We start from the raw sequence: 18,158 nt of genomic DNA, 5'->3' as shown, positions 1-18,158 counted from the left end.
TCAGTATGGAATCCACAAATATTAAGAAGACAATAAAGGAATATTATGAACTTTATGCCATTAAATTCAGTAAATTAGATGAAAACTACCAAAGCTCATTCCAAAAGAATAGATTGCCTGAGTAGCCCTGTGTCAAGTACAGAAATTGTTTAACATTTTTCACACAAAAAAACATCATCAGATCCAAATAGTGCCACTGGTGAATTCCACCAAATATTTAAGGGAGAAGTAATACCTGTTTTACAAAACTCTTCCAGAAAATTGGGAGATAGTATTTCCCAACTCATGCTGTGAAACCATCATTACCTTGATACCAAAATCTTACAGAGACATTTTAAGAAAACACTAGACCAATATCTTGTCTGAAAAGAAGTTTAGTAAATCAAGTCCAACAATGAAAAGGATATATATGTCATATAGAAATATATATTTAAAAGGTAACATATCATGTAAGATAAAAGAGTAAAATAGAAAGAAACGTCCTTATCTTCATAATGGGCATCTATGAAAAACCTGCAGGTGACATGAAAAAGGCAAGGGTGTCCACTCAGCTCTTCAGCTGGCATTACTGGAGGTGTTCTACCCAATGCAGTAGGCAAGAAGAAGAGATAAAAAGCATACAGATTGTATAGGAAGAAGTAATAAATCTGCTTTATTCATAGACAGCTATGTCCATGTAGAAAATTAGATTGAATCTACAAAAAAAAAAAAAAAGCTTCTAGGGGCGCCTGGGTGGCTTGGTCAGTTAAGCGTCTGCCTTCGGCTCAGGTCATGATCTCAGGGTTCTGGGATCAGGCCCTGCGTCCGGCTCCCTCCTGAACAGGAGGAATCTGATTCTCCCTCTCCTTCTGCCCCTACCCGCTGCTTGTGTACTCTCTTCCTCTCTCTCACACTCACTCTCACTCAAATAAATAAAATCTTAAAAAAAAAAAAAGTTTCCAAGGACTAATAAATGAGATTGTTTTATGGGATATAAGATCATTATTTAAAAACCCAATTGTTTTTTATATGCTAACAACGAACTAGCATGAATAGAAATTTTAAAAATACATTTTATGGTAACATCAAAAAATATAAAATATGGATAAATCTGACAAAATATGTGTAAGACCTATACACTGAAAACTAGAAGACATTGCTGATAGAAATTAAAACCTAAATAAAGAGAGGGATCCTGTTGGTGGATCTGAAGACTCAATATTGTTAAATTTCCCCCCTCAAACTATAGATTCAACACAGTTTCAAATTACATTTCTAGTAGGTGTCTAAAAAATTGAGATAGAAAAAAAATTGAGATTGAATTTACCTACCTATCATAAAATTTATCCTTTTAAATTGTACAATTCAGTGGTTTTTAGTATATTCACAAAGTTGTACAGCCATCACCACAATATTTTCATCACACCAGAAAGAAACTTTGTACCATTAGGCAGTCACTCCTTATCCCCTCTTAAAACCCCCAACCCTCAGCAAACACTAATCTATTTTCTGTCTCTGGATTTACCTATTTTGGACATTTCATCTAAATGGAATCATATAGTATGTAGCCTTTAACGTTTGAATTCTTTAACCTAACACAAAGTTTTTCAAGTGTCATCCATGTAGCATGAATCAGTACTTCATTCCTTTTTATGGATGAATAATTTTCCATTGTATGGATACACCACATTTAATTTATCCATCATCAACTTATGGACATTTGAGTTGTGTTCACTTTCTGGCTAATGATGCTGTGAACATTTTCACATACAAATTTTTGTGTAGTTACATATTTTTATTTCTCATGGGTGCACACTTAGATGTACAATTACTAGGTTAGATACTAACTCTATATTTAACTATTTAAGGAATTGTCAGAATGTTTTCCAAAATAGTTGCACTATTTTAAATTTTCACCAGCAATATATGAAGGTTCCAATTTCTCCATATTCTTGCCAACACATTGTCTGTCCTTTTATTATAGCCATCCTACTGCATATGAAATGGTACCTCATTGTTACTTTGATTTGTATCTCCCTAGTGATTAATGATGTTAAGTATCTTATCTGTACTGCTTATATATCCTTTTTTGGAGAAATGTGTATTCTGATCCTGTTCTTTTTATTTTTATTTATTTATTTTTTAAAGATTTTATTCATTTGACAGAGAGAGAGCAAGAGCAGGAACACAAGCAGAGGGAGTGGGAGAGGGAGAAGCAGGCTTCCCGCTGAGCAGGGAGCCTGATGCGGGGATCGATCCCAGGACCCTGGGATCATGACCTGAGCTGAAGGCAGACGCTTAACGACTGAGCCACCCAGGCGCCCTGATCCTGTTCTTTTTAATTGGACTACTTGTCTTTGTATTCTTATGTTTCAAGTGTTATTTATATATTCTGGATACTATCCCCTTATCTGACATAAAAGATTTCCAAAAATTATCTCCCATTCTGTAGATTGTCTTTTACTTTCTTGATGGTATCTTTGAAGCACAGGAGTTTTTAGTTCTAAGTCCACTTTATATTTTTTCTTTGGTTACTTGTGGTTGTGGTGTCAGAATGTATCACCTAATCCAGGTCATACAAGATTTATACCTATGCTTTATTCTAAGAATTTTATACTTTTAGCTGTTATATTTATGACTTTGATCAATTTTAATTTAATATTTGTATGTAGTGTGAGGTAAGGGTCAATTGATTTTAGGCAAAGATGTAAGAGGATTTCAGTAGAGAGAGGGTAGTCTTTTAAACAAATGCTGCCTGAGCATTAAGTATCTGTTTGCAAAAAAAAAAAAACAAAACTGAATTTTGATCTGTATCTGGCATCATATATGAAATAAACTCAAAACAGATCATATAAACTGTAAAACTTACAGGAAAAAAATGGGAGAAAATCTTTGTGACATTGTGTTAGGGAGCTTTCTTAAATGTGATATAAAAAGCACAATTGATAAAAGAATGAACTTTAAGCCGTTAATTGTGTTTGATCAGTAATAAATGATACTGTTAAAAGAATTAAAAGACAAACAAGCTATGGTGTGGGGGAAATATTTGCAGACTGCCTAGTTGATAAAAGACTTGTATGCAGAATGAAGAATTCTCAAAACTATATTAACGTAAAACCTAGTGGAAAATGTAGACAAAAGATTTGAACAGATGCTTCACCAAAGAAAATGGAGTTTTCAAAAACTGCAAAGATACATAGCATCATTAGTCATTAGAGAAATGAGGCTTAAAGCAACAATGAAGTACTACTGTATGTGTATCAAAATGATTAAAATTTAAATGAATGACCGATACCAAGTGTTGACAAGGATGTGAAACAAGTGGTGCTTTCATACACTGTTTTTGGAAATGAAATAATCAGGAAATTTCTCAAAAAGCTAAACATAAGTTTACTATAGGAACCAGTCATTCCACTCCTACATATTTACCGAAAAGAAATGAGAGTGTATATCCATACACGAATACTTACACACAAATGTTCATAGCACTGTTATTTGTAATAGAGAAAATTGGAAGCAACCCCAAATGCCCATCAGTAGCTGAATGGATAAGCAAATTATAGTATATTCATATAATGAAATCCTACATAGCAGTTGAAAGGAATGAAGTATTGATATGTAAAAACAACAGTGGCTCTCAAGATAATTATGCAGTGTAAAGGAAGCCAAACAAAAACAGTGCATCAAATTTTTATATAAGATTAAAGAAAATGCCTTTAGTAATAGAAAACAGAATAATTTTCTTTTTTGTAGACAAATTAGATTTTATTTTATTTTTTAAAAACATTTTATTTAAACTCAATTAATTAACATATAATGTATTATTGGTTTCAGAGGTACAGGCCTGTGATTCATCAGTCTTACAGAATTCACAGTGCTCACCATAGCACATACCCTCCCCAATGTCTATCACCCAGCCACCCCATCCCTCCCACCCCCCACCACTCCGGCAACACTCAGTTTGTTTCCTGAGATTAAGAGTGTCTTATGGTTTGTCTCCCTCTCTGGTTTCATCTTGTTTCATTTTTTCTCTCTTCCCCTATGATCCTTTGTTTCTTAAATTCCACGTGTCAGTGAGATCATATGATAATTGTCTTTCTCTGACTGACTTATTTCACCTAGCATAATACCCTCTAGTTCCATCCACATCATTGGAAATGGCACTATTTCATTTTTTGATGGCTATGTAATATTCCAGTGTGTGTGTGTGTCCCATCTTCTTTATCCATTCATCCAGACATAATTTTCATATATAATTCTACAAAATTCACATTAGTCTATAGTTGCAAAATACAGATACGTGATTTTCTGGGGATAGGACAGTAGACCTGAATGGACAGGAAGGAGAGATTACTAAGGACTGCTAGGAAACCTTTGAGGGGGATGGATATATTCATCATTTTGGTTGTGGTGATGTTTTCACACTTGTATTGCTCTGTCAGAACTTAACAAATAGTTCACTTTAAATATGTGCAGTTTATTGTATATCATTTATGTATCAATAAATGCAGAAGTAACAAATAATCAGCTCTTCTGTGTTTAGCTTAGGGGTATTCTCTCAAAAATAAATTGATTGTTTTATTTTGTCCGTTAGATATAAAATTACTATTGGATTCTGATACATAATAAAATCATTTACCCATACTCTTAAATTATTGTGGAAAACAGCATAAAAGTCTTAATTTTTATTTATTTATTTATTTTTTTAAAGATTTTATTTATTTATTTGACAGAGACAGACACAGCGAGAGAGGGAACACAAGCAGGGGGAGTGGGAGAGGGAGAAGCAGGCTCCCCGCGGAGCAGGGAGCCCGATGCGGGGCTCGATCCCAGGACCCTGGGATCATGACCTGAGCCGAAGGCAGACGCTTAACGACTGAGCCACCCAGGCGCCACCAAAAGTCTTAATTTTTAAACTCTTCTTTCTTTTTCTAAGTTTTCTTCAAGGCTGTTTGTTAATAGTAGGAAGAAAATGGATGTTAGAGTAAACCAATTTGTATTTGAATCCAGTTTCTACAGTCTTCTATATGCGTAACCTTCGGCAAGTTAATTAATACCTGAATCTGTTTACTAATTAATTTGGAGATATCTACCTCATAATATTGTTTTGAAAAGTCACCTGAGATAGCAGTGTTTTCTAGTAACACTTTGCACAGTACCTGCAATTTTCTGTATGTATGATCTTGGGCAAGTTACTCAGTTTCTCTAAAAATATTTTCCAATCTAAAATGGAGATACCTATCTTATAGGATTGTTTTGAGAATTGACTGAGATAAGTTATGGTTGTTTACTGTAATATGTCTCATAGAATATGATGCATATAGGGGTTTAGAATATGTAAGTTTCTTTCACCTTCAGCAGACTCTAAAAATATGTTCCAAATTATCAATTTCCCCATCAAGAATTTAAAATTACAACTAAGGTTTAAAAAAACTGAGCTTAAAAATTAGTGCTTGGTTTGTATTTGCTATTGAAGTTTGTATTATACAATTCAGAGTTTATCATTTCTGCTCTGTTCAAAGTTTAGTGTAATTTGGGGTGCCTAGGTGGCTCAGATAGTTAAGCATCTGCCTTTGGCTCAGGTCATGATCTCCAGGTCCTGGGATTGAGCCCCATGTCAGGCTCCCAGCTCAGCGGGGAGTCTGCTTCTCCCTCTCCCTCTGCTTCTCCCCCTGCTTGTGCTTATGCTCGTGCTCTCTCTTTCTCTCAAATGAATAAATAAAATCTTAAAAAAAAAAAAAAGTAGGTAATTCTGTGACCATTGATTGATCCTAGATGGAATAAATAACTTTATCTCAATCCTTTCAGAATTTTTCCTGCTTCTTGATTTATATTGTTACGTCTAATTAAGAATAGTGTGTTCTCATTATTGAGATGCTACTGAGAACAATTTTGCTTCCCATGTTTGTTAATTTAAGACTGGCTCAAATTGAGAAAATCTTCTTTATGTTGTATATAACTCGATGAACTGTATCTGTTTCTGTACTTTGGAAATTCAGGTAAAAGGACCAGATAATAATAAATGAGTCTCAGATTAGGACTGTCATGTAGGTATAACTCATGGTATTGCTTCTAGATGTCTGGCCTGCCCTGCACTAAATTTTTAGTTTAACCAGAATTTTGAAAATGATCATAGAATTAGAACCACATCTGAACAACTACCTCCACTCGAGATTTTGGGAGGAATCGAGATCGTGGGCCTTCTGGAATAATGATTTGTTTCATAAGACACGCTTTTGTGATTTCCATCATGGTTCCCAGCCCATGTGCTTTGGAGTCATTGTAAAAGGTTATCAATTTGTGTCTGAATTTCCTTCATCAGCTAATACTAGAATGACCACTGTTACCTTGTGAGGGATCTCCTACTTTAAATATTTGGGAAACACACTTCTTTCAGATCCCTTGTTATTTTAAGAGCTTAATAAAAATTGTGTCTTTAAACACTGTTCTTTGACTACTGGTACACATTGAATCTTTTTAAAGCAACAGTTTATTTTGGAATATGTAGATTTATATGTGAACTTCTTCAGAGCTTTCTTCAGAACTCATTTAAATTCTTAAATCAGTCTCTATGAGTTTAAGTAACTTACGATATTTACACTAAGGTATTTAGATATATGTACTATGGTTTCTTTTTATTTATTGAGTTTACTTTTTTCTTTTGCAGATGGTGATGCCCAGTCACTTAAGGAACATCTTATTGATGAATTGGATTACATACTATTGCCAACTGAGGGCTGGAATAAACTTGTCAGCTGGTACACATTGATGGAAGGTCAGGAACCAATAGCACGAAAGGTACATATTTAGAATAAGTGAATAAAAATATTTTTCTTGAACAGTTCACATTTTATTGTTAATTTAATGCCTTATGAGGCCTAATCAGTTATCTAGGAGAAAAAGACCATCAAAATGTTACTTTTACACTGTATAATAATAACAACAGCTAATACCTATAGAGGATTTACTATTTGCTAGTCACTGTTATAAGCAAATTATACATTATTAATAATTTAATCCTCACAGGAAACTATAGGGTAGGTACTATCTTCATTGTAGATAAGGAAATAAAGACAGAGGTAGAGAAAGTTTCAATTTAGAAACTTAGGCAACCTGTTTTCTTAATCACTGTGCTACAAGTTTTACAATTAAAGCCTAGAAACATTAAAAATGATCCATTATCTTTACTTTTTGGAACTAAAAAGTTACTAAAAAGTGAGGATCTTGTCATCATAGCAGAATACCAAATGTTTAAAGTAGATCTGTCAATCTTATGTAAGTATTTGTTAGTGTATCAGGCGGGGAAGGGGAAAGAAGGAAGTGTTTGGGGACCGGAATCTCTGAGCATATAATTATTTATCTGTGTTGGTTTTTTCCACACAGAAACAATTAAAAAGCCAAATTCTGTAACACAAGGGTACAAACCTAGTAGACCAAACCATACATGGATTTATTTGGAACTGATGCTACAGAGTAGCTATATTAACAATTTGTATATATTGGTGGTTTAGGTATAGAATTAAATTCTATTTTCTAAATAGAATGTGAATGTACCTTTGGTTTAGTTCAGTTTAGTTTTTTTTTTTAAGATTTATTTATTTGAGAGAGAGTGAGAAAGAGAACACGAGCAGGGGGGAAGGGCAGAGGGAGAAGGAGAAGCAGACTCCCCGCTGAGTAGGGAGCCTAATACTGGACTCGATCCCAGGACCCTGGGATCGTGGCCTGAGCCGAAGGCAGATGCTTAACCAACTGAGCCATGCAGGCGCCCTAGTTCATTTTAGTTTTGACCCTTAACTTCACTCAGCCTTCTCTTATAGCTATTTCAAAATTAGGATTTCTGTCTTTTAGGAATTCTAGCCTTATACACATAAAATGACCTGTTGTTTTATCTATATTTGCTAGAGAATTGAGTGTTTTGATCAATTGAAGGGTAGATTGTTTAGCTCTAAAACTGTTTAGAAGAAGAAGTTATTCCTGGGTTAAAGGAAAATCTGTGCCTGGAATATCTTCAAATATGCTAACCTGTGTTACTTTAACTTTAATGATAAACTTATCTTTTTTCTTAATAAAGGTAGCATATTATACAATACAAGTATTTGGTATGGTAAGCAGACCAACTAATAACTTCATTGGCATTACTTTTTGAAAGAGGCTGTTTTGGAATTTCTTAAAATCTGTGTCTAATAGCAAATTAAAATAAATAAATAAGTAAATAAATAAAAATCATGAAAATTTCATACAGGTAGAGAGAAAAAAAGTTTCTCTGTTAGGAGGCCATCCATTTATTTTTAATAAGATAGTTTGAATTTATTCAACCTGTAAGATAATATTTAAGCTTTAGTGTGCATAAAATTAACCAGAGTTTTTATTAAGATGTGTCTTCCTCCAAAATTAAATTAGTAAGTCTGGGAATTTCCACCTTTACTTTGCCCCCATGTGACTCTTATGACAATGAAATTTACTTAAAGAATGACGTTTTTTTAAGGGTCTGAAGCCCAACTTTGAATTTTACTAATCTCTGATTGAATTGAGGAACCTAGGATTGGTAGATGTCATGCAGAAACAAAGTAGTTAACCATCTCCCTGGGCCTCAAATCTCTAAAATATTTTGCTTATAGTGTCAGGCACTCAGTTAAAACAACAACAAAACGGGCAAAAATAAACATAAATGAACAAGAAATACAGTGGAACCAAAATCCAAGAGAAACAATAGACAGTAGAAACAGACCCATAAGGAATCCAGATAGTGGAGTTACCAGACAGAAACTTTAAAATACTGTGCTTATTATCTTTAAAAAAATAAGACAGTCAAAGGACAGAACTGTTAAGAACCAAATATAATTCCAGAACTATTAAGATCCAAATATAATTCTATAATTCTAAAATAATATGAAAAAATTAAGAAGTAAATACTCAGTGTTTGAGTTTTAGAACACTAAATAGAGCCACAGAGAAAATTTGTAAACTAACGTCAGTAGAAAATATACAGACTAAAACTTAGAGAGACTGAAGGATGGAATGCATAGAAATAAGCAAAGACACTTGGAGCACAGTGCATAATTTTAATATACATATAAGTGGGCTCTTAGAAGGAGAGGAAAGTCAGAATAGGGTAGAAATAACACTGGAGTTAATAGCTGAGAATTTTCTAAAACTGATGAAAGGTGACATGCTATATAGAATCAAGAAATGCTGTGGAGGAGCACCTGGGTGGCTCAGTCGTTAAGTGTCTGCCTTCGGCTCAGGTCATGATCCCAGGGTCCTGGGATTGAGCCCCACATCGGGCTCCCTACTCAGCGGGAAGCCTGCTTCTCCCTCTTCCCCTGCTTGTGTTCCCTCTCTCGCTGTGTCTCTGTCAAATAAATAAATAAAATCTTAAAAAAAAAAAAATGCTGTGAAACCCGTGCTAAAAAAAAAATACGAACAAAACTATACCCAATAAAATTATTCAAAAGCAAAGGCAAAAAGATATTCCTAATAGTAGCCCAAAAAAAGTCTATTACCTTCAAAGTAAGAATAAACAAAGAAATGATTTCTCAAGAGAAATGAAAGCTGAAAAATAACCAACCATCTTCAACATAATGAAAGAAAAGTAACTGCCAACTTAGAATGCTATAAGCAAGGAAAGGATTCTTCAGAAAAGGATCCTTCAGGTGGTGAAAAAAGCTATTTTCAGATAAACAAATTGATAGAATTTGTTACTAGCAGAACTGCACTAAAGGAAATACAAAACAGTCTTTAGAATGGAAGGAAATTATTCCATATGGAAGCTTGGAGACACAGGAGAAAATGTAGATTGACAGCAGTAAATATTGTGAATAAATGCGTTAAGGCAGACTATTTAAAATGGTAGTAATTTCTTATTGAGATGAATATATGCATAAATTTAAAATATGTAATATTTGCATATAATTTAAGATAGTAGCCTCCTTGGTAACCTCCAGTGAGCTATTCCTTGGGTAGTCACCTGTGGCCAGCAACGTATAGCAGAAGTTATAGTAGGTATATCACTTTCAAGATTAGATTTTAGGGTCAAGGGAGTTAAAAGGTACAAACTTCCAGTTATAAAATAGGTAAGTCTTGGGGGTGTAAATATATAGCATGGTGATTATAGTTAATAATACTGTCTTGCATTTTTGAAAGTTGCTAAGAGAGTAAGAGTAGATCTTAAATGTTCTCATCACAAGAAAAAAAAATTTGTAATAGGATGGTGGACGTTAACTAAACCTATTGTGGTGATCATTTCAGAACATAGACAAATATTGAATCATTATGTTTTACACCTGAAACTAATATGTTATATGTCAGTTGTACCTCATTAAAATAGAAGAGATCAGATTATAAAAGACACCTTGGCTCACACTTGGGTGCACACGCCCTCTTGCTCTCTCTCATTTCTCAGTCTGGGGACTTCAACTGCGTACTCAGGCAGCCTGTAGCGGGGCTCACATGGTAAGGAACTGAGATCTCTGACCAGTAGAGAGAAATGGAGGCCTGCTAACAACCATGTGAGTGAGCTTGGAAATGAATCCTCCAGTCTCATTCAGCTTTCAGATAATTGAAGCCCCAGCGCACAGCTTGACAGTTCAGGAGACCCCAAGCCAGAACAACCCAGCTAAGCTGCTCCAGATTCTTGACCCTCAGGAACTATGTAAAATAATGTTTACTCTGTTAAGTCGCTCTGAGTTTGGGGGTGATTTAGTATACAGCAACAGAAAACTGATAACTAATTTGGTACCTGGAAATAGTGTGCTGCCTTTACAAGATTTGAACTGTGGTGGTGGCTTTGGAACCAGGCAGGGAGTAGAAGCTGTAAGAACCTGCAAGAGTATTAATGAAAGCCTAAGGTGCCTTGAATAAATTGTTAGTAGAATTTTAGACTTTAAGGAGGCTGCCAGTGAGGACTTACAGGAAAGTGAAGAAAATCTTATAGGAACCCGTAAGAAAGTGATCTTTGTTATAAGGTAGCAGAAAGTTTAGCAACATGTCAACTGCAGTAAATTGAAAGGTAGAAAATATATCTGGTAAGCTGAATGATCTGCCAGAACTGCCTGGTTTTTCTTGTGCCTGCATATAATCGGATGTAAGAAGGGAAGAGAGAAACTAAAGAAAGGGCTGTTAAAAAGGAGCCAAGACTTACTAGTTTTGAGGATTTCTGGCCCCTCCAGATGACAGACAATGCTGAAACTATGATATGTTCCCAAGCAAAGATGAAACTCAAGGCACTGTCAGGAAAGCATGACCAAAAAAAGCCACAGGTACGACTGTAAAATTCTTCAAGACCTCAGAAAAATCAAACGTGGTGCCTCACAATACTGTTCAGACAAAAAACCCTTTAAAGAATTTCAGGGTATACTTTACACTACCTTTCAATATGTTGCTTCTAAGAACTCTAGGGCTTCTAAGAAGCTTAAGAGCGTTGCCCTTCAGTCTTCTCAGCATAAACCCAAGATAGGACATATCTAGAGGACATTTGTGGATGTGATTTTTGTCTAATGGAATGAGACTCCAGTGATATCCACTGGAGACCTATGATGTTTTCAAGAAGCACTACCATCTTGGACTACAGAGACAGTGTAAAATCAAAGAAGTCTCCTAGACTCCTACAAGCAGGAGTCAGACTATTTACTCAACTGCAAACATGTGCTAACTTTTAAGAAAAATTATGACCCAGGAAGCAGAATCAAGTGTTGTGAAGACTCATTTTCAGGTAAGGGCAGAATAGGTCCTAATCAAGGAACTTTAAGTATTTGCCCAGGTGGATTTCAGAATTTCTATGGACCATTGACTCCTTTGTTCCTCTTTCCCCTGGGCTCCTTTTAACAGGAATATCTAAAAAAAATTATCGTCTGCATGCCCCACCATTTTATTTTGGGTGTATGTGGGGCAGAAAACTTACCTTGAAGTTCACAGAATTATAGATAAAGAGGAACTATACTCAAGATGCTTAAGAAACTATACCTAAGGATCCTTATCTGCACCTGGATCTGATATAAATGACAAGTTTCTGACTTGGAGTTGATGTAATAATGGGATGATACTAAGGGGACTTTGCAGGGAGTGAATGTATTTTACATGTTGTGGGGAGGGACTGTGACTTATTGCCTATAGGCAGCCTATAGAGGCACTCACATAATGAGGAGCTAAATTCTCTGCCAACAGCTGGAGAGAATCTGAGGACTGCCAACAACCACATGATTGAGCTTGGAAGCAGATTTGAACAACATGATTAAACAGCATAACCTAATTGACATACATTGCACTTAGTAAATGCAGAATACAAATTCTTCTTAAGTGGAATTTTTACCAAAATCGACCATTTGCTGGGCCATCAAGAAGATTCCACTATATTTCTAATGATAGAAATTATTCAGTGTATTTTCTGTCCCCAGTGGAATTTAGAAGTCAGTAACAACAAGGTAACAAGATTGTCTCCTAGCTATCTAGAAATGGAATAATATACTTCTAAAGTAATCCTTAGGTCAAAGAAGAAATACAAAGTAAAATTAAACGTTTTAAACAATGATAACAATACGATATAAAAGTGACTAAAGCCATTCTTACAAGGAATGTGATAGCTTAAATGTATATATTAGAAAAGAAGAAAGTCAAAATGTATTCTCAGCAAGTTAAGAGAAGAAAAGGAAATGAAGCCTAATCAAGAAATAATAATAAAAAAATAGACAATTGAGAAACAAACAGGGTTCTAGAGGGGAGGGGGGAGGGGGGATTGGTTAGCCCGGTGATGGGTATTAAGGAGGGCACGTACTGCATGGAGCACTGGGTGTTATACGAAAACAATGGATCGTGGATCACTACATCAAAAACTAATGATGTATTGTATGGTGACTAACATAATATAATAAAATTAAAAACTACCAAAAAAAATAGACATTAATAAAATAGAAAAAACTTACATTAAATGAACAAAGTTGACTCAAAAAACAGTGAAGTTAGACCAGTAAAATAAAACACGGGTCCTGGCAAGACTGATCAAAATAAAATAATGCCCAGGGGGTTTGGAGGGGGGGTCACCAAACTTTTTCTGTAAAGGGCCAGATAGTAAATATTTATGAGCCAGGGTAGTCTCTGTGGAAAGTATTCGTCTCTGCTGTTTTGGGTGCAGCCATAAATGATATATAAATGAATGGACATGACTATGTTCTAGTAAAATGTTATTTACAAAAATAGATGGCGAGTCGAATGTAGCCTCTGGGTCATAGTTGGCCCATCCCTGATCTTGGCCCTGGTTAATTAATGCCTACCAACATCACAAAAAGAGGGGCAACTAGATATTATTTGCATCTTATTTAGAATATCTCACTACGTATGAAGTAGTCTTACTAAAAATTGCGAGAATAAAAAGATGGTGAACTTTTCAGTTAAATGACATTTTAGAGATTTATCAGTCAATTACAGTGCATGGGCTTTATTTGGATCCTGACTGAATAAAAATGAGATGGGGACAATTTGAATATTGGCTGGATATTTGCTATTAAGGGATTAGTTTTATTTTTGTTAGGTGTGATGTGGTGTTATGGTTCTTGAGTCCTTGTTTTTGAAGAAATATATCCTGAAATATTTGTGGATAGAATATTATATGTAGAATTTGTTATGTATTAACACCTATGATTTCATAGTTGAGTTATACTTCTCTACGTGTCTATTTTTTACCACTAGTAAGCATAGTACTCAGTAAGTGCTACAAAACAAATGTAGCTACCTCCTCGAAAATAGTAAATGTGTCCGATTAGACCATGTCATCAAATTGTTTGAGTACCAGATTTCTTTAGAAGTAACTTTCTGTTTCCAAAGGGGAAGAAGTAAGCACTTGGAATTAAGTAAAGTTTCTGTGAAACTTTCATATGCCAATTTAAAGAGTACATTAGGTTTATCAATATATTTCATGACTTTCTACAAAATGCTGTCTAATATTTGCAGCAAAATGAACAAATTATATTTATTTTAATTCAATATAAATTTGTATTTCCCGCACTAATTTGGTAAAGAGATTTTACCTTCATTGTGGCCGTCAATTAATGGAACTATTTTTATTAGCCATAAGTTTTAAATTTTGGACAGGAAGCCAGATTTCATCTTATGCTTGCTCTTTGTTATAGTTCACTTAGAAAAAATATTTTGGCGGTCACCTGTACTTCTGAAACATAACTATTATTTCTGAATATTCATGTTCCAGTCTTTTTTTTTTATTTTATGTTAATCACCATACATTACATCATTAGTTCTTGATGTAGTGTTCCGTGATTCATTGTTTGCATATAACACCCAGTGCTCCATGCAGTACGTGCCCTCTTTAATACCCATCACCAGGCTAACCCATCCTCCCACCCCCCTCCCCTCTATCCAGTCTTATTTCAAATGTGTATTTTAATGGTCATAATAATTAGGTAAGTATAACTTTGTACCTTGTTTTTTATAAGCCTGTTTCTTCCTGTTACACAGTCTTCATTACTTTAAATGGTTATTTTTAGTGCATTTTTAATGAAGTAGTAGACTTAATATAAACAAATATAGAGATGTTATATAAATAAATAACCTACATACAACCATAATAACACTAATACATAAAAATGCTAATTACTTTTCTCTGCTATGGAGCTACTGTATTCAAGCTTTAATTACTCATATAGTATGGTTCTTTCAAATAAAAATAGTTGGGAGGACAAACTCATATTTTCTTCAAAAAAAAAAAACAGCTTTTTAATACACTTTTTAATACACTGCTTTTGGAAGTAGTAAAATGTCTTATGAACATAATAGTATTTAGAGTACTGATGATGAGGGTTTTAACAATATAAGATATTGTTGGAGAGAAGAAAAAAATGGTGAGAAAAATCCTGAAACCCAATAAAGTGGATTTTGAAATAATCTTGGTGTTTTGTTTTCATTGTTTATAATGACTTTCCAACAGTTAAATCACTAGATTTTTTTCCAGGAAAATATCTATTGGTGTTATGAAAATTAATCCTCATTTTTTAAAACTGTGCTTATTTAGAAAAATATATCAATATAAATGATAATGAGGGATTTTCTTTTTTGTTATTTTATCCTGTTTTGTTATTTTATCCTGTTTTGTTATACCATTACTTGCTTTGTTGTTGATCATTCCTTTTTTTTCCCCCCTAAAAATGAGGGCTGTTGGCACCTCAGGTTTAGCAACCTACCATTGATTAGTATTAATATTATTTTAGGATTTTTACTCAGATATTAAGTCCCAGAGCAAAAATTTCTGATTGATAGGAATATTTGATTTCTGGTTTTTCTACTTAAATATAGCTACATGTAATCTTGTAAAATTAAATGATACGGTATCTTTTGCCACATTCTTAACCTCAAAATAAATAAGCATAAGAAATTTAAAACAAGTTTCATTAGTTAAGAGACAATTTATATATTAGTTTGTAAAATTAATTAAGAGAGAGGTGCAGGCTGTTGCCTGTTTTAGAAATGTGAATATAGCAAGTATAAATAAGAGAATATAAATGACAAAGTATTATAAAAATTAGTGTTAGATTGGACATTAAATATTAGCTAAACTACATTTGAATTTTTTGAGCTAAAACAATTTCCCTGCAAGTGAAAGACAAATTTTAAGGCCTTTACTGAACTGATGCTAAGCTTGTGAGTTACAGCAGTTATTTGGAGCTTCCCTGTAGCCATATTTGTCTAATGTATCACATATCAGGCTGATTACTATTTTCAGAAGCAGTATTCATGACTGAAATCCTACAGTTAACCTTTAGAAGATCAAAAGGAAATATACTTATTTAAAAGGTGACCCTAATATATACATATTTTCTCTTTTCCTGCTTTGTTGCTTGCATGTTTAGCAGCTTTTTTTTTTTTCCATTCGTTGCATAGAATTACTAGGAGTGTATTTAAAGGTCAAACAAAGTCATCTTAGGATGGAAAACTAACATATCAGTTACAGGCCATAGCTGAGTATTTTGGCAGCAGTAATTTGTGGAGTTATTTTAAAAGATTTATTTTAACATATAGAGTGATTTAACATACAGAGTTAGCTGTTGCTAACTGAAGTTTTATAAAATTTATCATTTTTAAAGGTTTTCTTCTTGGGATCAAGTACTAAAAGCTAGCAGTAGGTCTAGATCATTAATCAGAGCTGTATTTACACTGGGGGTAAACTTTCTTATTATAAATACTGAATGAATTAATTATTTATAGTATACCAGAATATCTTCATAGATGAGTAGAATGCCTTTCCAAACTATCTGTTAATGTTTAATATGATTATTCATAGTCTGTTAAATATTCCAAATATGTTTCTGGCTTTTTCAACTATTTAGTATCTCTTATTTCATATTAACAGTTTTTAATAGTTTTTTTTTTTTTTTTTTTTGGAGAGCTGCAGTTTTTTTCTAAAGCCTTTAGAGAAATATATTGCTGTTAGAGACAGTGAAATATATTGAGCTATAGCTAACACTGATTTGTTCTGGTTTTTAGGTGGTTGAACAGGGTATGTTTGTAAAGCACTGCAAAGTAGAAGTATATCTCACAGAATTGAAGCTCTGTGAAAATGGAAACATGAACAATGTTGTAACTCGAAGATTTAGCAAAGCTGACACAATAGGTAATGCAAGATCCTCTTTGTTGAACCATTGCTATTAGAAATTTAGTTGTAATTCTATTTCTTATATGCCACTAGGATGATAACCTTTTTAAGGCTTTATACTTAAACATTACAGATTTCCAACGCTGATGCAATCAATATATCTTAGCCTAGAGTTGAATTATTTATCATGTCTAGATCTACTTTACATTATTAGATGAGTTTATTATTTGTGCCATTTTACTTTTTAAAAAAAATCAAATAATTATTGTTTTAATTGAGCATTTGAAAAAATACGTATGTTTGTAACCTGAGTATAAAGTAGAACTGTAAGTAAAAATAAAAACTTGATTAAATAAAAACTTTTCATGTAATGTAATATAGATATCCTCCATCATCATCATCATGATAATGTTTCCCCTTCTTAGCATGGAAAATGACAAACTTTTTATTTCCCTTTTTCCTGTTTATTCTCTGGGCTCTGAATGCAAATTAAGTAGCTACTTAGATAAGGCAGTAGACTTAGCATTTTTATGACAAATTGATTTTTTTCTTTTTTAACAATGAGTAGGTTAGGAAATTATAGTCTCAAATACAAATGTACCTAACTCCCACTGTATATTTATAGATCTACATATACTTATATATTTATGTATCTACACATCTAAGTGCATATTGAAATGTGGGGTTTTTTTGTATTTAAAAGCCACATTTTAATTTAAGATCAAGAACGTGTTGAATGAGGATGAATGCTCAGTCGGTTAAGCGGCTGCCTTCGGCTCAGGTCATGATCCCAGGGTCCTGGGATCGAGTCCCGCATCGGGCTCCCTGCTCGGTGGGGAGCCTGCTTCTCCCTCTTTCTCTCCCCCTGCCCGTACTCACTCTCTCTCTCTCTCTCTGACAAATAAATAAATAAATAAAATCTTTAAAAAAAAAATGTTGAATGAGATGTTTTTAAAATAAATGATTATGGATTTGATAAATCACAGCTCAAAATAAAAATTATAAAAGTTATTTATTTTCAAGTAAAGTTATTGGAAAACAAGATTAGTGGTAATAACATTGATCTTGTTGGAAAATGTAAACAGTGGAGACATAGCAGTTAATGCAGAACTTCTCAGCAAGAAAAAGATTAGCAAATTTATGTATAGCTTTCTTTGTTGAAACCAATCGTTAAGTATACTTTGGTTAAAAGTAAATAAAAATATTTACTTTTGACTTTCACAGATATATTTGACTTTTACCACTTACCCATTTCACAGCAGAAGATACTAACAAACCTATATTTTTCATGAAATAACATCATCATTCTTCAGTACCCAGTGCTTGATTAATCCTCATGTTTTTACCAAATAGAATATTATGTATGAATTTGTTTTCCCCCTCTTTATTTACCTAGAACATTTATAAGTTTGCAATGCTGTTTAGTAAACTCATCTTTCTAAAATGAATGCTTAAAATATTAAGAATTCCGTGTATAAATGTCATTTTATTATATTAATAGAATTTCTAGGTTTGTGGAACATATTCAGGAACATAAAACGTTTCTACATTCTAAAAACTGAAAGTTTTCAATATGTATAGAACT

At 33.6% G+C, this 18,158-nt stretch overlaps 1 protein-coding gene across 4 annotated transcripts in view; it reads left to right on the top strand.

The window, feature by feature from the left end:
• USP15 (ubiquitin specific peptidase 15) overlaps positions 1-18,158 on the top strand; it is a 128,779-nt gene that overhangs the window by 22,721 nt on the left and 87,900 nt on the right. For all 4 annotated transcript variants that reach the window (XR_004301357.1, XM_032421132.1, XM_032421131.1 and 1 more), the window contains exons 3-4: positions 6,647-6,777; positions 16,465-16,591. Coding sequence is in view for 3 of the 4 variants with exons in the window: in XM_032421132.1 (XP_032277023.1) it covers positions 6,647-6,777; positions 16,465-16,591 (258 nt within the window). In the remaining variant the exon portion in view is untranslated. The remainder of the gene's footprint in view (positions 1-6,646; positions 6,778-16,464; positions 16,592-18,158) is intronic.

The sequence above is a fragment of the Phoca vitulina genome, unplaced genomic scaffold, assembly GCF_004348235.1.
Source record: "Phoca vitulina isolate PV1807 unplaced genomic scaffold, GSC_HSeal_1.0 scaffold23, whole genome shotgun sequence".
NCBI classification, from domain to species: Eukaryota; Metazoa; Chordata; class Mammalia; order Carnivora; family Phocidae; genus Phoca; species Phoca vitulina.
This window is presented reverse-complemented; position numbering and strand designations above follow the sequence as displayed.